Source organism: Macrobrachium nipponense, chromosome 35 (assembly GCF_015104395.2).
Source record: "Macrobrachium nipponense isolate FS-2020 chromosome 35, ASM1510439v2, whole genome shotgun sequence".
Classification (NCBI taxonomy): domain Eukaryota; kingdom Metazoa; phylum Arthropoda; class Malacostraca; order Decapoda; family Palaemonidae; genus Macrobrachium; species Macrobrachium nipponense.
The window spans coordinates 37970995-37995795 of record NC_061096.1 but is presented as its reverse complement, the minus strand read 5'-3'; the positions used below and the strand labels follow the sequence as shown (position 1 = coordinate 37995795).

Sequence of the window (24801 nt, the reverse complement as noted above, 5' to 3'; positions counted from 1 at the left end):
ACGACTAAATAAAACCACCATTTTGGGAAAATAAAAAAAAACATGAAAACTAAATATAACGACGAAATAAAACCACCATTTTGGGAAACAAACAACCACGAGTAAATAAAAATTGGAAAACCTTTGCCCTAAAAAAAAAAGCCCGACAGTGGAGCAGACAGACCATTTGAGACAATAGTACCTCAAGGACACGGACCACCACTCTAACTCAGAAAGGGTAATCAAGATAACTAGGCAGGGAAAGTGAAAGGAAAAGATAGAGAGGAAGTGATAAAGCACCTGGCGACAAAGCTTTCAAGCGCTTTGTTCCCACACATCTTTAGGAATCATTCTGTGGAACTGATAATGCAAAGACATAGGAGAGTCAAGGGCAGAATTTAACATTCGATAAAGAACAATATAACCTCTTGGAAACGAACTGTACGCTATTCGAGTGCTGTGCAAATTCTCATAGATACTCATAGCAAATATACAAATATAAACAACTGTTGCCTTTTTGAATGCTGCAGGCATTTTCTCAAGAAGACCTTAATATCTGTAACAGAAAGTGTGAGGTTCTACTGTTTGGTGAAACTGAACCAAAGGAAGGACTCAAGTCTTATAATAAAATTAAATAAAACCTTACTTAAAACTTACTTCTCTTATTTTCAATTTGTTTAATCGCCTTTTCTACCATAACAATTTTGGGTGTTATTTTTAAAAGCTTCTAGAATATGATCCCCGTCGCTCTTTTTAATATAATAATACGTGCATCAATCATCACTCCCAACCAGCATTATCCAAACTGTGAAAAAAAGCTAGTTTTATATCAGACCTTTGGTAATATTCAAACATTCCCGTTTTATTGACATGAATTCCGAAGTCTTCATGGTCCAGAAGCTTACGGTTAGTTTATGTGCATCGTTGTTGCAACGCTTTATTACAGTAATCAACCAATCAATGAAATCGAATCTCACCAGTTTAGGCTACTCTCTCACACCAGTTGATGGGAATGAGTCAATCAATTATTGGACAATTGCCCAAAGTTCATCCTCAAGATTCTAGAATGCGTCGCAAACCGAGCTCAAGTGAGAGCCATCAGCACAAAGTTAGCAGCTGGCTATTTGAATTTAATTGAACTAAATACATAATTTAGGCCAAAGGCCAAGCTCTGGGTCACATGAGGTCATTCACTGCTGAAACGGAAATTGACAGTAAAAGGTTTGAAAGGTGTAACAGGAGAGGACGGAAAGTAAGATGGAGTATATGAACGGAGGTACAGTAAAAGAAAAAAAAGGTGTTGCAGCCAGGGGCCGAAGGCACGCAGCCACATGAGGTGCACTGACGGCATTACCCCCCTACGGTGAGCTCGCTATTTTTAATACATAAAACTCGCTTTCTAAATCTTTGGCAGCCTCATATTAAAATAACTTGAATTTAACTAGTTGTGATGCTCCTTTTTTGGTCAAGTTTAAGCGTATCATCAAGACTTTTCGGTGCTTATATATAAAAAAAAAAACTCGGGTCCCGAATCACTTGAATACTCATAAAAAAGAAAAAAAAAGACGAAAGCTTACAAACTTGCGACAGAGTGAGTGGGCGACTGACACGTCAATCTTCGTGTATGAATAATTAGATGTTTACATGTACTGAATGACAAAAATTTCCGCAAAGGTCAAATGGTCAGTCCGTTAAGGCCTTTACGTGACATCAGGTTAGCAGGGACGGTAAAATCGAACTTTTCACTATCTTGAAGGAGATTTTATGGAACCTTACTGTTTTAGTTCTGAATGCTTAAAAAAAGACACATGATCATCAGTTGGATGACGAGAATAAGAGAGAGAGAGAGAGAGATTACTAAGAAGCTTTTGTTTACACCCATTGCTTTCCGAGGACCACCAATACAATGACAAAGCTCAGAGAGAGAGAGAGAGAGAGAGAGAGAGAGAGAGAAGAGAGAGAGATAAAACCTTTAATGCACTCCTATTTCTGTTTGACGACAAAACTGAGAGAGAGAGAGAGAGAGAGAGAGAGAGAGAGAGAGAGAGAGAGAGAGAGAGAGAGAGAGAGAGAGTTTCACTTGTCTCCCTTTGTTTACATTTCACTATGTCGGGGTTCATCGACAAATTTTACAGAGCCGAGCTGAACATAATCAATAACTAGAACATCTCTGTCGGTAGCCAAAAGGTACTCTTTAGTCACCATACTTTTATTTAACGCGCTTGTAAATATTAAAGAAAAATAAATTTAAAAAACTAATTATGTCAATAACAATAAGAGATTGACTCTACATTACATATCTGTTGCATAAACAAGGAGACGGGTATACGTACCTCACTTCAAATGCAGGGATAATTGTTGAAATAAAACTGCCAGGGCAACAATGCGCGCCTATGTCAACTAAATATTTCGAGAATGGTTGAATATTAACATTTCTTTTCGAAATGTCAAATAATCTTCCTCTTACGGAACGAAAATCTGTTTTTCTTAATAAAAAAAAATGCATTTCACAAAGCTGGAGGATTTCTTGACTGTTATTCTAATTAACACTGAGGAGCTATACCAACCTTACTAAGGCTAACCTTGACTATCAGAATGACAGCGAATGACATCGCTAACCTTAATAGCACAAAAAATTAAATAAAAAATCGAAAGTATTCTGGGAGGGTCTGGCGTCTTGCCACGTGTGACATTTGCAGAAGGAACATCACATCTTGCGATAACACTACGATGACGCAGATAGTTACTACTGATAACAGAGGTGAATGGGAACACAGAGAATGCTTTGTTATCCTGCATATAAAGTGGACCAAGATATCATAGACACTATTGCAAATAGATGAGGAGTAAAAAATGACCAAACGGTGCCGTTGGCTTCGGTAGTAAGAGGAAATCCATGCGTACACAGACGTACACACATACACAGATGCATATATATATATATATATATATATATATATATATATATGTGTGTGTGTGTGTGTGTGTGTGTGTGTGTGTGTGTGTGTGTGTGTATATGTATATATATACATATAATATATATAATATTATATATATATATATATATATATATATATATATATATATAAAAATACTAATAAAATAATATAAATATTATAGTTACTGGTAATCATCTTAGGCACGAAGTTATGGTAATTCAGTTGTATTCCACATAGGAAAATGAAAATGGTATGTCTCAGAAAATGCCCACAGTTTCGCCCTCCAATGGACCTCTTTTTGGAGCGTTTATATATATATATATATATATATATATATATATATATATATATATATGTATGTGTGTGTGTGTATAGATATATATATATATATATCGATATATATATATATATATATATCATACATATCACTAGCCCTGATGCAGCAGCAATAAAAGCACTTATACCTCTCAATAATATGTATAATTAAAGGCGAGCAGCAAGGCCTTAATATAGACAGTAAATAACCACCTTCCTTGAGAATTAGAACTGCCGACCACTGGAGCAGTATAGGCCTACACTCGACCCATTTAAGCTACAGAGGGAATTAAAGACGAGGAACCAGATACTCGACTATGGGAACCACAGCCTCCCCTAATTGATATCACCCTTCTTCCGCTCACTGGAGACGAAAAAAACGAAAAAAAAAAAAAAAATTTTCTTCTAATTTTCCACTTCTGATGGTCAACAACAAATAGGTTCAAATCAGCGTCAATTTGGGCCTCTTGAAGCTTCTTCCCACATCAATCTGAGATTCACTTCCGAGCTGCTGAGATGTGGTTCTGCAAGGCTGGTCACAAATTGCAACGTTTTTTTTTTTTTACGTTTTTGTTTTACTAAGTTTTGTTAGGGGGGGGGGGGGAGGGGGGGGGGGGGTAACTTCTTTAAAGTCACAAATTCATATATTTCTTCGCCACTTAGAGTGGGTAGCAATAAAATATGGTTCCCAGTCAAACTGAGCCTTTTGCATATAATCAAAATGAAGACAAAGGCTAACAAATCACACAAATTACCACAAACAAATACCTCCCAACTGAAAACGAAGTTTTAAAATAACGTCGAGAACCTAATAGAAACACAAAAAAAGGACTAGTGCCGCGTTGAGTCAGTGTCAAAACAGTAGACATTTCTACGCGAGTGCTTGAGAGAGACAGAGTTGGAATGCAACTCAATTAAGTACCAGCACTCGAAAACATAACAGCATGGGCCTCACTAACACTTGGTCTGAATCCAGAAGTCAAAAAGGTCACTGCGACAGAACGCAAGTGGCCAGAGAAGGCTATATGCGAGGTAAAACTTCTAGTACCAGGAAGAATTTGCTAAGAAGAAGAAAGTTTAGCAAACCGATCGATGAGGAATGGAATAAGGAAGAAAGAGCCGTTTTTTTTTTACGTTAACGTGACAAAGTACAGTATCTAGGAGCTGGTGTTTATAGTCTTAAGAAGAAGAAGAAGAAGAAAAGTAAATACAGCTATCAGCCCAACGCCAAGACGAAAATGTCAACAATGCTACCGAGAGCTTCATCACCGTCATCATCACGTTACTTTTCGTCTCGATTTCGAACTCGTCATAAACCAACGTCTACGCAGGACCATGATACCCTTTGCTAAGCATGTCCCTGACCGGCCTCCTGCGCAGACGCCGATGTGGTTCCTCCAATTCAACCGCGATTATCACCTTCAAAGAACCTACAATTACTCTGTTAGGAGACGGGGGGTGGGTGGGGGGAGAAGGCGCTCGCTCGGCGGCACAAATTGCCCAAAACTGGTTTATTCAACTCATATTTTCTTCTCCAGGATCACCCATCTCTCTCTCTCTCTCTCTCTCTCTCTCTCTCTCTCTCTCTCTCTCTCTCTCTGGAAATCGTAGTTTGGGAATGTTAACTAGGGCTCTGTCAGAATCTTCAGTAATCATAAATAAAGAATATTCTCAAATCGTCCTTTACAGGAACTCGTTCTCTTTACTGGTAAAAAAAAGTTAAATATCTTCTTTAATGGTTAAAAAAAAGAAGTTTAATAGCTATAAGCTTAATGAGCTTACAGACAGCAATAAAACAGATAAGTAAATTTATAATAAAGACAGTACAACGATAAGATACTAAGAAATAACAAAGAACTAGTCATTTAATTAAGTGAAACAAAAAAATCACAGTCAAAAAAAAAAAAGAAACTGCCCGAAAAGTGACTGATATACAACAGTACTAATTAACAAACATGAACGAAACATAATAAACTTATAGAAACCCAAGAGAATAACAAAAATATTCTTAAAAAGACAAAGTGACATTCAATGTGGTATTCAGAAATAAACAGCATAAAAGCTATATTGAGCACTGTATTTTGCATCCATGAAAATATAAAAATAAAATTACCAGATAACACCAGAACAGAAATCATTCTACCACACAGACGAGAGAGAGAGAGAGAGAGGAGGAAGAAGAGAGAGAGAGAGGAGAGAGAGAGAGAGAGAGACTCGGGCATTACCATTCAATAAGCTATTTGGTCCTAAAAGACGAGAGCGAGAGAGAGAGAGAGAGAGACGAATTGCAATTGAAGGACCAACACTGCAATTCCGGGACGAATGAGAGCTCACTGATGAACAAGGTTACGTAAACGCAATTTTGTCGTTATCTTGGGACTCAGAAGAAGAAGAAGAAGAAGAAGAAGAAGAAGAAGAAGAAGAAGATCTGGCACGCTTGCTCAAAACTTTTAATTATTACCTCAAGTGGCTTTCGGTCATTTTGCACGTTCCTTAATGATTTAGCACACAAATTTACATTTACATAAATAAATGCTTAAATGCTATTTTCGTTAACGAGTATTTTTTTCAACATGCTAATTCATATCATAAAATGATCAATAGTGAAAAAAGAATATATACCATATATATAATATATATTGTATTCATATATATATGTATGTGTATATCTATATATATATTATATATGTATATATATACATACAGATATATATATACACACATATATATATATATCACACAGAGAGAGAGAGAGAGAGAGAGAGAGAGAGAGAGAGAGAGAGAGAGAGAGCAGTCAACACCTAACACGATAAATGATGAGATAGATAACCACAAGGGCTAAATTTCGTAAACCTCTGACTCCTCTAGAAAAGGATTACGAAATCTCTGGCGTCCAGGCCTTTCTGAGAGCGCGAAGGATTCTTACTAAGAGATCCTTTGAACCCGAAGGAATCATGTACCCCAAATCGATCGAGATAAAAAACAATTATTAGGCAGACCAAAGTGCTTGAACTATTTCTACGTTGGGATCAACACGTTCGCTTAAATACTAAGTAGAGTTTTACAGAATAAATTCAGGGAATAAATACAGAAATAACAATAAAAAATAAGAACTATATATAACCATGAACAACTGTGAAACATTGCCCGGAAGATTAATGGGTTGTTCCAACTTCAAAGTATTTAAAGAATTTTTGCACATGAACATTTGCGATCATTTGCCTGTAAAGTTTGTGTCACATGTCAAGAGAGAAAAATGTTACAAATGAGAAAAAATGTAGATAAAAATTCATAAAACTAAATTTAGAAGATATTTACATATTACAAAAAGGTTATTTCTCTATTTCCAAATTTAATCGTGTAATGTTTTAATTAAAATATTGTCACTTGCAACACACACAATATGTGTGTGTGTGTGTGTGTGTTTTTCCTCGCCTCGCCTCTCCAGTATTTATAAGTTGCATTGAGCTAGAAGCGGCAGCCATCTTACCCCCAACATCAGCTGACTTTGGGAGGGAGTTAGGGAAACTCAGCATAGGCCAGGCCAGACAAGGGAATAAAGAATTTCCAGCCCTTCGTAGATTAGCGGGAGGGTAAAAATTCGTAAAGCACTAGGGACATATCACAAGGGGAAGTGTGCAGCTATGTAGGTACTTCCTAGGCCTATTCTTAAGACCCAATTCACTTTGACACTTTTACTGACCATATGTCTGTTTCCAGATGACCTGCCAAAGGGTTGGGGGGGGGGGGGGGGGGGATACTACCCCCAATGCAAATCATCAGCACCATGGATCGGCAGGATCGCTCTCACTCTCAGTCCTGCGCAGCCTCTCATGACGGACACACGTCCGATCCAGCCTTCCATATAGGCCTAACAAATACGCTGACTGGCGCCCCCCAAGACTCGGACAAAGCCGACGCCAATCTCATCAAACTACACTCTATAAGGCACCCAAGTACATCTGAGTTACACACTCATATTGCCAGTTCTTTCCCTCCGAGTCAAACAAATTCTCCCCCATTTTCAAACTCAATTTCTAACTTCTCAAGCGAACCTCCTTTTCATCCTGCCTAGCGATAGCATGTTTCCCTTGTGACATGCCCAAGATCTACGAAGATCTTCATTGAGCTATTCTATTTAAGCACTAGATTTCTCCCCTTAGTAATAGCATTGTATATGATTAAGGATAAACTCCCTCCATAATGCATTAGTCATTAATGTTGTGCGAGAAGTCTTTGTTTTATGTTGTGTGTAATTTGGAATTCATTTCCAGATTTCCAACTGCCGACTCCATGCATCCCTGTCTCCTTGCCAGCACTTAATTACCTTAGAAGATATCATCAACTTGGAAACCAGCTTTGAATTGATTGTGAATTCGACCTCTCTCTCATGTTACTGTAAATAATAGAGTAATTCAAAACAGTACGCCGTGCCCTTTCCACGTGGTCTATCTGCCGTTCAGTTATCTCAGGATGTTCAATGTTTATTTTTTTAAATAAACTTAATTAAGAACTAACTGGCTGGGTTTCCATGGCAACCTTCAAGTATTTAACAGTTCTCAAACTCACGGTACGTCACAAGCGCTCCATTCTTACTCCTTAACCTTACGTGAGTGCGTTGTGTTGGACCTTTTGCAGCAAGGCTTAATATTTCATTCACAAAACCCACAGCCAAGACACGACACACGTAAATAAATATATATATATATATATAATATATAATATATATATATATATATGTATATATATATATATATATATATATATATTATATATATATATATATATAATATATATATATATATACACACACATATATATATATATATATATATATATATATACCTATATATTATATATATATATATATAACCTTTTTGCCAGCTTTGAATGATCTCCATATTTCTCACCCTATCAGTTCCCCTTAAGTTCCTTTCATTCGAATTTAACATCCACATTGCATTTCTGAAGGAGAGTTGGCTCAACAATCCCTTCAGAAATTCCTACTTTCACCTCCATGTACGCTTTAAGTCTTTTTTTTTTTTCGTACATACCCCACCATCTCTCTTGCTTCACAATCCATATTTACACTTATTTGCCATCTTCCTGGTTTCCATTTACCCTCATCATGTTATCCTTCACTTTACTTTCAACCTTCTGTTGCTTCAACTTTCGCAAATCTTTCTCTACTTTCTATGGCTTCTTTTAACCAACCTCAATCATTGCTGTTAGGTCTGCACACATAGTTAAGTCACTTCAAAACTCCTTCCAATGTTACGTCCTTATCCCACAAATGATCACATTGATAAAAATTGTATAGTAGATTCACATCAACCGTCCATTTGATGTCTGGGCCAGTCCCTTACGACGCTCCTGATTGGCTGTTGATAAGCCAATCACAGGACTGGAAACTCTCACTCTCTCTCGAGACTTCACATGAACAGGATGTATGTTCCACCTCTAATGAGGGATACTTTTGAAAGACGTATCCCTCAGGAGAGGTGGAACATAGATCCTAACCATGTGAAGTCTCGAGAGAGACAGAGTTTCCAGCCCTATCATTGGCTCCTCAACAGCAAATCAGGAGCGTCGTAAGGAACTGGCCTCTATCATAATGAACAGAGAAAATTTTTTTATTTTTATCATAATAAAACTTCGATCTGACATTATTCTATTCTTAATTCAAGCTAACTTTATTACTTTAGTTTTGGGGAGTCCAACGGTTTTGCTGACAAAAAATAAATAAATAAATAAAAAATAAATCTGCTTAGACTATTATAATAACGGTAATTAGGAACACGAAGAGGAATATCAAATATGAATAATAATAATGGCCATAAAAATTAAAAACAATACCAGACTCAGCAACAAACATCTGAAGTAATCAAACCAAATAAACAAGCTTAAAAGTCCTTCAATGGCCGAGTAAATTTACGAACCCTAACTCTTAAATGTTGCTGCCAAAAGAACCTTATTCAGAAATACGGCAGCTGCGACTCTAACAGCAATGAGAGAGAGAGAGAGAGAGTAGAGACGAGAGAGAGAGAGAGAGAGAGAGAGAGAGAGAGAGAGAGAGAGAGAGGCTAGACATTGTTTATCTGATTAATTTACAAACACCTGCGTAACTGACCCGGTAAGTCCGTTTGAGAGAGTCATAACAGGTGGTTCATTCGCCAAACCATCTCAATAAAACCAGTTTCTAGGAGAGTGAGAGAGAAACCTCTACTTGTCCATGCATTTCATTCACAATAACATTACATTCATTATAAGCACAGTTATAATTTGTTTATGTTTATCTTGTGGATGTATTTTTCTACGTATTCTGTATATGTGTCGTTCTTGATACAAAAGATCTCAGTAAGTCGTTTAAGCTTAAGATTTATAAATGTGCCCTTGTGTTCAATAATATTACTATTATATTATCTTTACTAATAATTAATTCAATTTACGCACAGATATCCAGCAGCATTATACTACACATCCATTCTATTTCTACATGTGAATATAAAACAATGGCTCGTGTGCATTTTCCTTTACGCAGATGAGAATTAGTAAAGAAAGTATGACTAGTGCACGCTTTCCCATAAAGACATGAAAACGACAACACATTTCAGTGATTTTCCTCCTTTTTATTTATCTGACGCTGATATGATACGAGTCACTTTCTCGCCACGCGCCAGTCAGACGGTAAGTTCGGTCTCGCCAAAGCCTTGCTATCAGTTCGAGTCTCGAGACTCTCGAGACGAACAGTTCCGGTTCCCGCCGTTTCTTCGAAACGCCTAGACCAAGGATTCACTGATGCTGATTTGGGTTGGTATGAGTGACAATAACAACAATTCGATTCTGTAAAGGAAACTAGACTTAACTCCATATACGTACACCTTAGGCTCTAATGATCTCTGAAAGCGATGACATCAAACTTTATACCGAAGACCTGGACAACGAAGGAAACGGGTTTTTAAAGCATTAGAGAAATCGGTTATAAAATTATGACCCAAGGGAGCTGTTTTTTTACCTCATATGCTTTTAATCATCGATTATTCTTTATCGTGAATCATGAAGATTAATTCAACAAAGTTTTCACACAACGCATAACAATGTCACCAACCACTTTACAGAATAGGATTACATAACTGTTTATAGAGTTACAAATCGTCTGAGAGTACACAATAGTAATAATAATTATGTAATATAAAATAAAACGGAGTTTCCTCTGTATAATAGGGGGAACTTAGGTTTTTTAGGTGTAAACATGAAAGTTTATTTTTGGCAGTGAACTACTTTTCATTCAAGAGACTGCAATAATTAAACGGGGTTTCGTTCTTTCATTTTGTATACATATTCTAAGATCTCTCCTTTTTTAATTAAAAAAAACACAGTGCTAGAGGCATTATATATATATATATATATATATATATATATATATATATATGTGTGTGTGTGTGTGTGTGTGTGTGTTGCAGCAGAGACACTCCGCTACTGCTAGGCCTACAATTAGTGCAAGAATCAATCACCCTCAACTACCGACTTACCCGGCCCCCTTCACCACCAACCCCCCCCCCCCCACCCCCACAACTTGGCAAACTCAACCATAATAATAATACTCACAGTGGGCAGTGCAACTGGTGGCCATCGCTGCCAGGAAACAACTAAAATAAAAACTGTTTTCCCTCCCGTCGCTCTTTTACGTAACGGTCTTACGAGGCGTTTGTGTTCGGGAGGCCTCGTTGTTGACGGAACGACTAAGAAGGAAGAGAGAGAGAGAGAGAGAGAGAGAGAGGAGAGAGAGAGAGAGAGAGAGAGAGCAGCAGCAGCAGCAGCGAAGACGTGGCGGCGGCTACAGTAAGCGAGAAAAAACGTGATTTGTACCCTATCACGTTACGGAAACGGGGCTGTCTTTCGTACAAGTAGTACTTGTCGCATCCGGTATATGTCATCGTGCATGCTTACGCAGATACGCATTATGTACCACACACACACACACACACACACACACACACACACACATATATACTTTATATATATTATATTTTTTTTTTTTTTTTTTTATTAATATATATATAGATTATATATATAGATATATACTATATATATATATATATACTGATCAAGCCGCGTTCAGAAGCAGGCCAATCACGTTCAATTATTTTTTTTTATTAAGTACAACGGGATGGAATAAAGCAGCAACATTTAGATGCAAATCTCTATGTGAACACAAGAGGCAAAATCAACGTGAACTTGATGATTATTATTATCAATAATTACACAAAACATGACACTATTAACGTTTTACACAGCAAAAGCGACATCTAGTTGCTAAGCAGCCTTTTTCACAGGAGGAACCCTTACTTGTGAAAGAGAGAGAGAGAGAGAGAGAGAGAGAGAGAGAGAGAGAGAAATAAAAACAGAGAAATAATCCAAACATGCATAGCAACAAGATGAAAACACCTTGTGTGGGATGGCTGTCCAATTTAAGCTCCATTTCTGTAGGAAAAAAAAAAAACAAAAAAACGAGTCTATAAAAAAATTCTAATTACGAAAAATTTAAATATATCTACATGAAACTCCCTACTGCATGTTAAGTTCGCCTTGCTTTCGCAAGCATGATTGCATTTAGGTATATCTGCGTAGGCACAAAATGCATGGATGCATATCTATAATATTCCGTGCATTTGTGCTTAGGTATAAGAAAACACTGGATGATTTGCATATACGCATGAATGTATAAATTTATATCATATTTATGTATGTATGCATAACCCATTCATCTCTGCTTTGCATGATAAGCAATTGAACAACATACAACAAAAATCATAAAAATAAAAACCTGGTTGTTGAAATTCCCCTTTAAAGCTTCTCGAACGAGAACGAGAGAGAGGGGGGGGGTGGAGGTGGGGGTAGAGGGGGACGGGCAAGCTCACCTTTAAGTACAACTGAAGATGTTTTAAACTTGTAACTTTAAGGAGAGATGATCCTGCTGTTCTGCCTTATTATGACACATTATTACTTTTTGTGTGTATTTATGTATTTATACTTATGTGTAAGTGTCGACCTTCTTTATTTCCTTTTTATAAGCAGCATCACCTATTCTTTGGCACTTTAGTTGGAGGTTGCAATGCAAAAGTTGTAACCTAAACCTACTGTCATTTTGAATAATAACAGGGATACCCCGAGGTAACACCATTTAGTTTATTCCTCGAACAAACTCTGTCAAATAAAACTACGAAAATATGCATAAATCCATGTGCAAATATATCAATTAAAAATATAACGTTTATCATGGACACGTAGATGAAAATGGAAAATATTTAAAGCCCTGTTAGAAGGCCTGTAAGGGTGCCCAGTGACCCAGGTTTGATTGCATCGCCCTCCTCTGGACCTTCCAACAGAAATCAAAGTGAAATTGTCCTTAGAGAGAAAAAAAATCTATTCACGTCTTCAGATTCGGAAGGAAAAATCAATCGTGTAGGACCATTAAAACGTGTAAACGCTTGTGTGTGTGTGTGCGCGCGCGCGCGCACACACACACACATATATATATATATACACATATATTATGCGTGTGTGTAGGAACGCTGATGTATCTATAATGATTATCGTATGACAAACTGTTATGGTTTTTCGATTAATTTTATTTGAATTTACTTTGTTATCTGACTGCAGAATTATCTTCCTCTCTCTTCTCTCTCTCTCCTCCCTCTCTCTGATCTCTTCTCTCTCTCGTCTCTCTCTCGTCTCTCTCTTCTCTCTCTCTCCTCTCTCCCTCCTCTCTCTCTCTCAAACACTTACACATTCTGTTTTGCACATACACAGAAATAAGTTAGAATGCTTGGAATAAAAAAACTCTAAAACCATTTTATAACTGAAAACTAAGCTTCGAAATTTCAAAGGACTGCACAACAAAAAACCTAAATAAGGAGAGAGAGAGAGAGAGAGAGAGAGAGAGAGAGAGAGAGAGAGAGAGAGAGAGGGCTCCTCCAAGACCTTCAAAATCAGATAAAGAATACTCTCGTTCACTAAGCATATTATCATGCAGCTCGTAACTTTACTTTAAAAAAAACATACTGCACAACCCAGCACGGGAATTACCAACAGACAAAATGAAGAAGAAGAAGGAAAAAATAAACCCCAAGGAAAAGCGGATAAGATGAAGATCAGTAGCGTCTATGATAATTTTCCTATCAAGATATTATTACTGTAATGAGGATAATGTACTAAATGAGTGAACCCTTCACGAGGAGACCTGGAGATAGAGAGAGAGAGAGAGAGAGAGAGAGAGAGAGAGAGAGAGAGAGAGAGAGAATGTTTATAACTTTATTGTCACGACGCACTCTGAAATAAATGAGTACACACACACACACACACACACACACACACATATATATATATATATATATAATATATATATATATGTGTGTGTGTGTGTGTGTGTGTGTGTGTTTATGTATATAATTATATTAATAATATATATTAATATAAAATATATATATTTAGATTATTATAATATATTATATCTATATATATAACTATATATAATATTAAATTATATATTAATATATATATATATATATATATATGTTACCTCTGTACACAGTCCCCTTCCCCACTCTTCTCCCTCCCCCTCCCAATTCACTCAGCTTCCTGGTACGCGAGCACAGTTCTCCATTTCTGATGACGTTTTGCCTTCAGGCATGCAAGTAGGGATTCGCCCTTGGCTATGAGAAAAATCAGAGGATTTTTCTATTTCGAAAGTTTACAGTAGACTATGCAGCCAGGGGTCAAAAAAAGCAATAAGATGTACTGTACATCCACGGTGAAAAAGTCACTAAACGAGATATAACCAAAATAGTATACAAAAGGTATTAGTCTAGGGTGAACTGAATTCATGCCCCGAAATATTTCAAAAACTGACTGAACAATACTACAGGCAAACTTACTCTGTTGTATAAAGCAAGATCTAAACCTTGGTTAAAATATCAACATTTCTCAACTCGAAGCATGGTTAAACTATTATTGCTCCTTATCATGCGATGTCTAATACCAATGGTTTTACGATATTATTCCTGTAGAATATTTTGTGAATCAATTCACTGAAATAGAGATCGACCGGGCTCTAAAAGGAAGCACAAGACTATCCTGGTGAGAAGTAATAGATTAAAGCTATTTCCACTACTATCTTTTTTGTTTGCTTATGCTATTAAAATCCTTTTAGTCTATTAACCTTATTTGACAAAAAGACAAGATTAAAAGGTTGTTCCGCAGAAAAAGGAAAATAATTGTGTATTATGCATGTAATTATTCTAAATCGACAGTACTGAGGTTACATTTGATTTTATTGGCAAACAGGGCACAACGATTATTCTATGAGCGATTAAACATCAACCTGGCGGCATTACTAAACAAAATGAAAGTGCTGCCGTGACAGGTCATTATAGTTCATGGCAATAAATGTAACATTTTAGTTTGTGGTGGTTTTAGCTGGTTCTTTTTTTTTTATTCATACGGAAAAGCATAAATCACACAAATATCGCGAATGATAAACTACATTTAATCGCAAACCCTACATAGAATCTATCAAAGCATTCAACCACCGTGTTCCATACCACAGTGGTCGTCTGCTAACCACTAACCACGTGTTAACTCCGAGACCCTTCGTCAACAGCAACCCGGTGACGTTACTTGCAACAAAAATGTGAATCAGTGTCCGACATAGCTAAAAGCAACGGGTCATCCACATACATTTTCATTTTCTAAATGTTTACGTCCATTAGTAAGCGGAAAGTAAGAAGGGATTATCGTTCCTCGTTACTCGACGTAGTAGTATTTATTTCTTGCGTTGCAAAACGCTATTGCCGTACGCGAGATCGAGATCGCTTCCGAGCGAGAACGTTCCCCCGATCAATACAGGCGCAAGGAACCTTTCGTTGTCAGGACTCAGTTGGCGCAACCACTCCTTAAACACAATGTTGCTCTAGCAAGAAGAAGTTAAATTCCCTTGGAAACTAACCATTCAAAATTATACGTTTTACCAAAAATCATGCTTAGGATTTTGGAAAACTGCTTGAGCGAGTTTTGTTACAATTATCATAGCAAAACATATGTTGAGAAAGAATAGAGCGAGTTCGTGAGATAACACTTCATCACACAACCAGCTTCCTCGGGGAACAGATGAGTGCAGTGTCATCTGCACCTGCATTTCAAAGGCTTCATTCTCTTACGTCTAAAATATTAAAGCATACAAAGTAAAGTAACATCAGGACTGCGTTTTGTTCATGGCAACAAACTGCATTCAACGAAAAAACCTCCTATCAAAGCACAGTTGCCTATAACGGATGTTACTCCCACGGCATCCAATAACCAAAAGAAAAAATATAAAAAATCATAAAATGGATATTTCGACGGTATATATATTGGCCGATGAAACCAATATAGTTTTTAAAAAAAGTAAGTCATTTTAACGTATGTAAATATTTAACTAGTAATATCGGATAATTAAAACTTCAAGTTACTAGGCCTACACTAAACAACAAAGAAAATACTCAATGATCATAACAAGCTGGAATAGCGAAGATGATTATTCATAGCAACAGGAGACCTTGCATTTCATATACAGATGATACCTATACCTGACAGAACACTTCACCAAGTTTATAGGTATACTGTCGCTTTCTATAACCCTTTGACAAGACCGCATATTTGCAACACGTGTCTAGCTATATGATAGAGAACTATTGATTCCCTAAAGAGAATGTCATGAGACAAAAAAATCAATGCAAATACAACAGGGCAGTTAACTAGTAGTCTTTCCACTTACCTGATACAGCACAGCTAAACACAGGATAAAAATATCACAGAAAAGCCACAGCAACGTTGTCTGACCGGAGGAGGGTCACCGACGCAGGTCTTCACACGCGTGCAGAAGAACGACGTCTGCTTAGAATGGGCCGGGTAGTCAGGCTTTCCCTCAGACACCGCGGGCCATTTCGACGAATTGTTTCTCTTAATTTTCATGTATACTATCTTCCTAAGGAAAAATTCAAAGCCAACTTGGGCCATTGCCATTAGTTTTACAAAAAATAACTTAGTTTGATTTAGACTGGAAAGAGATAATAAGACACAGCAAGTCTCATCACCGAAAAGTAGCTTTAGCTTAAAAGCGTTTGCGCGCCGGGGAAACATGCTACCTTTACCTTAAAATTAAATTTTTATTTCCTAATATTATCTGTGTCGGCGAACTATGTAATTCCCCTTGCTCCTAAAGTATTCTATGGTAGACTTTGAAAATTTTCATTGTAGGGGCATTCTCAAAATATTTTACTTTCTTTATTAAATAAAAGTTTAAATGCTAATTACCAACTCAGTCAGCGGTATCGCAGACGACCGCCGTGATGATGCAATAGTGCAGGATGTGTTTCAATGACTGAGATAAGCTAAAATATTTGCCTTGCATTGGAAATGCCAAATTCGAGATCAATACTACGAGTCTACAGACTTGTGAGTAGCTGTAATATTATCGAAATTAATAACTGTGCCATTTTTTGGATAATGTGCAGCACTCGTTATTTTGACAGATTTCATAGATGAAGGTACTACATTAACATACTGTATCCTGTTTCCATTATCGATAAACTTTGAATAGAAAAATGCTGCATTAGTGTTCTGAAAAGCTGGAAAATACTTGATTTTCCAGGGAACTGGACTGACAGTTAAAGACAGTTCTAAGCAGCCTACTATAACAACATCTCTCATGAACATGCATTATATATTTCATATTTCTTATCTGAAACTTAGATGAATCTACTGTTCCAAAGCAATATTAGTAGCTCCTTTTGGAACGTAACCTTGGTGATTAGATAAGAATTAAAATCAGTGTCAGTTATTATTCTTCCAAATATTGCTTAAAATATTTTTATTGAATTATATTAGTATTTTGGATAAGTGAGTGCCTTCCCAAATTAAGAATAAAGTCCCAAGTGGTCACAAAACTACCAATTGGATTTGCCCTTATCATTTTAAAAATAAAGGAAAAGTACTTCATACCATTTTGAAAAAATCATTTGATAATTTTGTACACATTATTGCACGTACTATAGTCGATTCATTTAAGGTAGATTCTTGCGCCTACGAGACGTTTGTTTGGCGGCCTCTGATTGGCTGGTAGCGGGAGGCAGACTGCTCGCTCAGTGGGTCATATTTTCGTTTGTAGCTTAGAAAACTAGCAATATGTTTACATTTCTTCATTTATCTCACGTTTTACAAAAGATAGGAAAGTTTTGGTCATACCTAAGGATTTGGTATTAATGTACAATTAAATAATCTTTTCCATGAAATCAATAAGTTAAAAATACAAAGGAATTACAACGAGTAGAAGTGAAGGGAGAAACATTCATCTTCTTTATACCTGTTTTTTATTCATCATCGGATTTTGCATAATTCATGAGATCAAGATAAAATAAAATCTTGTGTTATTAAACAATAAAATCACCCTGAATACGCTGGTGCTTTCAGATTTTAGATGCGTGTAATATGTAAAGAGAAAATGAAGAATATGTCTTACTATGTTGCACTCGTGCTTGACTCGGTTTGACAATAGTGCGAGACACATCGTTAGGTCTGGTCCTCTCAGCTAGAGCCGTTGGCGTGTTGGCAGTTGCCAATTGGCGATATGAGAAGTTTGCAGTTTCGAGACTGTATTCACCCGAATTATTATGTCATTACATTTGACTATAAATAAATGCATAGAATTCCCATTATGACTTTCGAACATTTTTACTCAAATATCATATATGTCCGTATTTCTGGACATATCTGATAAAAAAAAGTAAATAATCAGTGGAGCATCTGGTATCGTTGGAGGTGTAGGCTGGCCGCGGGCGGGAAATTCAGTCCAGGAATGAATTTGAAATCTACGGACCTACTTCGCACTCTTCAGCTCATCCTTAGTTTTAATGAGGTTGGTTTCAACATATTGCTTCTAATTTTCTTATATGAATATATTTTCAAACGAAAGAGATATCAGAGACTTATTGAGTGATATGAAATAATAATCTCAGTGGAGCAATAAACAGCACGAACTAAGCAAGATTTCTTTTTCTTTTCAAGCAGATGTCTCGAGATGACAGCACCATTCGTCGCACCGTTTCCAGATTTGCAAGTCAAGCTCGCAACATATAATAAATGTTCATCGTTACTTCAGCTCACAGTGGGGAGCAGACTCAAGAAGAAAGAAGTATTTGAGAAGACCGCCAAAGCTACAGGAGTGCCAACCAACACAGTGAAAAAAATCAAGCGACAGTCATCTGAGTGAAGGATCCGGGTGAAGGACAAGGTGGATAGTTTTGAAAATGAGTGTATTCGGAAGGAGATTTTGTCTTTTTACGAGAGAGGAGAGCTCCCAACGTTAGAATGCCCTACTGGAAAAAGTGAAGGAAGACCCGATAAAGTTTAATGGTGGAAGAACAACGTATGGAAAATTGTGAGAGGGCTTGGATTCCGCTACAAAAAAGTGACGAGTGGAAGAGCAATTTTAATGGAACGTGATGATATAGTGGCAGCGAGAACTGAATACCTACGGTTAATTGAAAGAATAGGAATTGTAGTCCAACTGAACGTAAACCTGAAGTATTCCTTGATGAAACTTGGATAAACCAAAATGAATGTGTACGTCAGTGTTGGACAACGGGTGAAGGAGAAATAGGACCCAAACTTAAGACTGGAAAGGGGTCAAGATTTATTGTGGTGCACGCGGGGAGTGAGAAGGGGTTTGTCAAAGATGCGCTATTGTTGTTAGGTCAAAAAATGGTGCCAAAGGGGACTACCATGATTCCATGGACCATGAAAGGTTTTTTAAAGTGGTTTAAGGAACAACTATTGCCTAATATAGAAGATAAATCTCTAATCATAATGGACAATGCTCCCTACCATAGCAAAATAGAAAATAAAGTGCCAACAACCAGCAACAGAAAAAGTGAAGTCATACAGTGGCTTTCTTCTAATATCGTCACCCACGACCCATCAGCAACAAAGCCAAAATTGCTGCAGATTGCAAAAGTGTCACAAAGAAAACGAGGTATGTGATAGATGAGATAGCCCGTGCAAATGGTCATGATGTGCTCAGACTGCCACCATATTATTGTCAGTTTAACCCCATAGAACTTATATGGGCTCAATAAAGGGGGATATCAGAAAAAATAACTCTAAGCAAAATCAATCTTTGAAACTGTTGAGCAGCTTACGAGACTGGCGATAGACAAAGTTACAACAGAAGACTGGAAGAAATGTTTTCACCACGTTAAGAAATTAGAAGATGATTATAGGAGGAAAGATGTTGCTAGAGAGCATGTTTGAAAGTTTTGTTATTGACAGTTGGAGATGACGACCAAACTGACAGTGATGATATTGATATTAGGGAGGATGACACTGACAGATGATGATATATATCAATGATTTTCCATTATTATTATTTTTTTTTTTTTTTTTTTTTTAAGTTGAAGACCTAACATGTTTCTATAGTTTTCCATTTTTTAGATAGGCAATTTCATAACTACAGTATATCCATATGAGTTTCCTTTTTTTAATATAATGGCATAACAATGTACATGTCTGTTTATAAATTCTTTTTACTTGGTTTTAATAGAAAAGGGATATCAATGTATCTTTATAGTTTCCCATTCTTTTTGTTCCAATATGTAATGACATGACTATGTATATATGCACGATTTTCCTTTATTTATTTTTTAAATAATGATGACGTAAGAAAATTTGTAAAATTTTAATTTCTTTTTTGTTCATATCGATAGCCTAATGACATACCAATGTAAGCCTACAGTGTATGACTTTCTTTTGTGTTTATGACATAATATATCTGCATGAATTTCCATTCTTTTTGTATAAAAAGATGATGATATAACAGTCTTCTGATTAGTCTCATTATCCTACATGTACTATATCATATATATATATATATATATATATATATATATATATATATATATATATATATATACGTATATACAATTATGCAGGGCTGTGGGAACGGTTACGGGAGCTATTCTAACTCAGGTATGAATTAAGTGATTCAAGAATAATCAACTACCTCAGGAGAAAACTAAGCAAATTTTTCCTAAACACTTGGTTGTAGACATGTTTAAAGTGTAACATGTATATAAAGGAGATAAACATTCTGGTGTAAGAGTAACTCAAGCAATTCTGAAAAAGACAGTATATTATATTCGTTACATCGTCAACAAATTTTATGGTAAGAAATAAACATTTGTACTTTTGTTTATTGAGTGAACATATGAAAACCATAAGCTTTTGATGTTATTGGCCAGAGAAACAAGTTCTGTTATTTATCAGTGAGCCTCATAAAGCATGTACATTTCTCACTTAGACTAAATTGAAGCCAACACCCAGATGCATCCATCTGATTTACTTTCTTTTTTTTATCAGATATGTCCAGAAATACGGACATATATAATATTTTAATAAAAATGTTCGAAAGTCATAATGGGAATTCTATGCATTTATTTATAGAAAATGTAATGACATAATAATTTGGTAAATACATAGTCTCGAAACTGCAAACTTCTCATATCGCCAATTGGCAACTGCCAACAGCTCTATCTGAGAGGACCACCCCACGATATCTTGCGTCTCTCGGCAGTCGGCACTACTGTCAAACCGAGTCAAGCACGAATGCAACATAGTAAGACATATTCTTCATTTTCTCTTTACATATTACACGCATTTAAAATCTGAAAGCACCAGCGTATTCAGGGTGATTTTATTGTTTTAAAACACAAGATTTCATTTATCTTGATCTCGTGAATTATGCAAAATCCGATGATGAATAAAAACAGGTATCAAGAATGAAATGTTTCTCCCTTCACTTCTACTCGTTGTAATTCCTTTGTATTTTAACTTTATTGATTTCAGAAAAGATTATTTAATTGTACATTTTAATATGAATTCTTTTAGTTTGACCAAAAACCTTCCTATCTTTTGTAAAACGTGAGATAAATGAAGAAATATAAACATATTGCTAGTTTTCTAAGCTACAAACGAAAATATGACCCACTGAGCGAGCGTCTGCCTCCCGCTACCAGCCAATCAGAGCCGCCAAACAAACCGTCTCGTAGGCACAAGAATCTCCCTAAATGAATCGACTATACACACACACACACGCACTCACACACACACACACACACACACACATATATATATATATATATATTATATATATATATATATATATATATATATATATTCTCAGGAAACAAATAATTTGATTTCGACGGAGGGAGAGTTAATAACACACTTGAAGGGCCTTGTCGCCGAAGAGTAGCTTTACCTGTTAAGTACTTTCCCGCCAAGGGGACATGGTACTTTCGCCACAAATTTCAATTCATCGCAGATTTTATCTTTTCTGGCAAATGACGCAATTCTGATTTGTACCTAAATTATTCTATAATACGTTGCGAACAAGTTGTATTGTAGTATTCTCAAAATATTTTAATTATTTTATTAAATACATATTTGAATATTGTAGTTACCAACTCAATCAGTCAGTCAATCAATCGATATATATATATATGATATATATATATATATATATATATATACACACACACACACATATATATATAACTATATAATATATATATAAAGAGAGAGAGAGAGAGAGAGAGAGCAATGGCGTATCTAGAAATCTTTCATTGGTGGGGGCCCACTTAGGATTACCATATTTACATGTAACATGTAAACACAATAGGTACAAATATATCAATATTTATATATGTATGCAGACAAATATAGTTGTTGATTTTGTTGTTGCAAAGTTTTTGTGGTTGTTGAAATAATCATTAACTAAGCAAATATTTGCCTCTATTAATAATGATTTATGAAAAAAAACAATGTTCTATTATTTATTTCCATGGGGTGAAGGCACGTTACCAGGTGCCCCCATAAGTCCGCCACTGAAAGAGAGAGAGAGAGAGAGAGATGTTTGAAGATCGATCGCTTTGCACTGAGCACACCAAATTCAGATCAATGCTTCAAGTCTACAGATGTCAATCAGCTGGAGGTCTGACGAGATGACTGTTTAAACTTTTTTTTTTTTTAATCATTCATTTCCATGTCATCTTTATGATAGTCACTAACAGTCTTACTACATTATCGTATGCTTGCATTGCAAACTTTGACGAGTAAAATACAGCATTGACTTACAGCATAGAGCTGTAGAGCCCATGCTACAACACATTTAAATCTGTATAAAACCGGACAGATAAATAATGATAGTTCAAGACCCCCACTGTAGCAATATCACTCATAATGTATTTATTATACCTTGCATACTTATTATCAAGTGACTGACAGTCTGCCGTTCCAAAAGCAATGTAGCTCTATTTTGCGACCTATCCTCTGAGTATTTTAAGTTAGTGTGCCATTTATCTTTCTCCCGAATATTGCATGATATTTTTTTTTTTTACTGAATTCTGTTGTTATTTCTGAGACGTTTGATTTATAGAGTAACTTCCCAAGTGACCATACAATAGGGTGGGTTTGTCCCCTCCGTTCTCTTTAAAAAATAAAAATAATTAAATAAAATTTTTCTTCAGAACACCTTGAAAATATTCCTCGATGTATTTTTAGTCTATTTTGCATAATTCACAATTTTCTTATATATATATATATATATATATATATTATATATATATATATATATACATTTATAGAGTTACCATTCTTATTTCTTTGGTTGATTTCATAGTTACGTATCTTTCAAACATATTTAATATCTAAACTACACTTCCTTAAAGGAGAGCTGGTTAAAAAATTTCTTCATACATTTCAACTTTAACTACCATAGACACTCCAAGTTCCCTCCCCAACTCTTGGACATATCCTTTTGTCATTCATGACTTTCATCCTGCCATCATTCTTTATCGTTTCTCCCAAATACCCACTTCAACCAGTCGCTTCTATTTTCCACCATCCATATTAATATTTATTGTATCATCTTCCTGGTTAGCATATCGTAACTTTATCCTTCCTTTCATTTGCACTCAACTTTAACCTTGTTTAAAGTCTTCCAGATCCATTTTTCTGGTCATTGTAGTTTCTCTTTATTATCCCCAATCAGATGATGGTGTTTTAATCAGCAAAACCCTACACAATTACTGCACTTGATAAATAGAATCCATCATCTTACAATAAAGGGCGTTATGTCTGTCTGTCCATCTGTCACTCAATCACGGCCAAACGGCTGGTCCAATGGGTTGACAGGGTTATAGTGGGGACCCATAAGATGATTTATGATGGGGGTTCCTCCTACCTCCCTCCCCTCCGAAGGGGGTGGGGGTGAGAAAGGATTCCCTGAAACGGAGCTGGTTCTGTCCGTAGACTTAGTTACTATACGAATGTTCATGCATAATTTCTGTATACATGTTTGCTAGAGTATCTAATGATGACAGAGTATGTACAAGAGATGGAATAATACTAGATATCTTTCAAATATGTATGAGCAAATATATTGACTACAGGTTCTTTTAAGTGTGGATTTATTGAAAGAATGGAAACGTGCAAATAGAATAAGGTGCAGTCTGAATGTGAATTTTGGAAATCAAATATGCTAAAACTGCTTTCAAAAACATTATATATGACTCTAGATCTGTATTGCGCTCGGACATAAATCCTGGTATACAGTGATTCAATGAGAACAAAACTTCGAGAAGAACATTAGGAATAAGAAAGCGAGCCAGGGTAAGAAACTACTACTAGAGTAATAACGTAAGTTGAATACGTAAATGAGATGATTAATGATTTGAGGCTAGGCTTTTGTGGACAGTCAGTGACGAATGACTCCCAGACCTACTTGGATGGGAAATAAGGGCGGGAGGTTGCGATGAGGGGAGATTTGAGAAAAGTAACGCACAGGAGAAGCTTGCATGTATAATTTCACAGACACCTTTTATGCCACACGACGGTGGAGGCTATGTTGATGATGTCACATACGTACGTGTGTGTTTCTCCTAGAATTTAAGAAATTTTTAAGCCTTTCGCAATTACTCCACTACCTTTTTAATTACCGTTAAACAAACAAATTACAAAGATGTTTATTATAAAGAGGGGAAAAACAAGTTCACAACGTAATTGTGTTGACGTTAATCTTATAAGCAGCTTATATAATATTTTACAAACAATATTCGAAGGAGAAGGTTCTTGACGTCAACACAATTGTTGTTGTCATAATAAGAGATATGGCTTTTCGTGCACGATTTTGGTTGGTGCTCGTAGTTGACGTCACCGTCATTCGTTTGTTGTCATTTGACTTTGGACTTTTGGTATTATTCGGAAATCTCAATTAATTCAGAACATCATTGTTATTTTCGTATAAAAAACTAATTTTTAATTAAATATTTTCAAAATGAATAAATCTTTTAATTATAGGTGGAGGCCAAATTCGAAATTACACACAAATATAATTTATTCAAAAGAATCGAAGAAGTTACTAGTGGCGGCAAAACATTTATACATTACCTATGATTTTATATGTAATGATATTTTT

At 36.0% G+C, this 24801-nt stretch overlaps 1 protein-coding gene across 3 annotated transcripts in view; it reads right to left on the bottom strand.

Annotated features, from left to right (window-relative positions):
- The window catches only part of LOC135208651 (Y+L amino acid transporter 2-like), a 55839-nt gene extending 39640 nt beyond the window's left edge, over positions 1 to 16199 (bottom strand). Inside the window, exon 1 of one of the 3 annotated variants that reach the window (XM_064241044.1) lies at positions 16048 to 16199. Coding sequence is in view for 1 of the 3 variants with exons in the window: in XM_064241043.1 (XP_064097113.1) it covers positions 10842 to 10866 (25 nt within the window). In the remaining 2 variants the exon portion in view is untranslated. Of the gene's footprint in view, positions 1 to 2312; positions 2533 to 10841; positions 10882 to 16047 lie in introns of those variants that run through there. The other 2 variants (XM_064241043.1, XM_064241049.1) reach the window with 2 other exon arrangements.
- Between the last annotated feature and the right edge of the window lie 8602 nt (positions 16200 to 24801).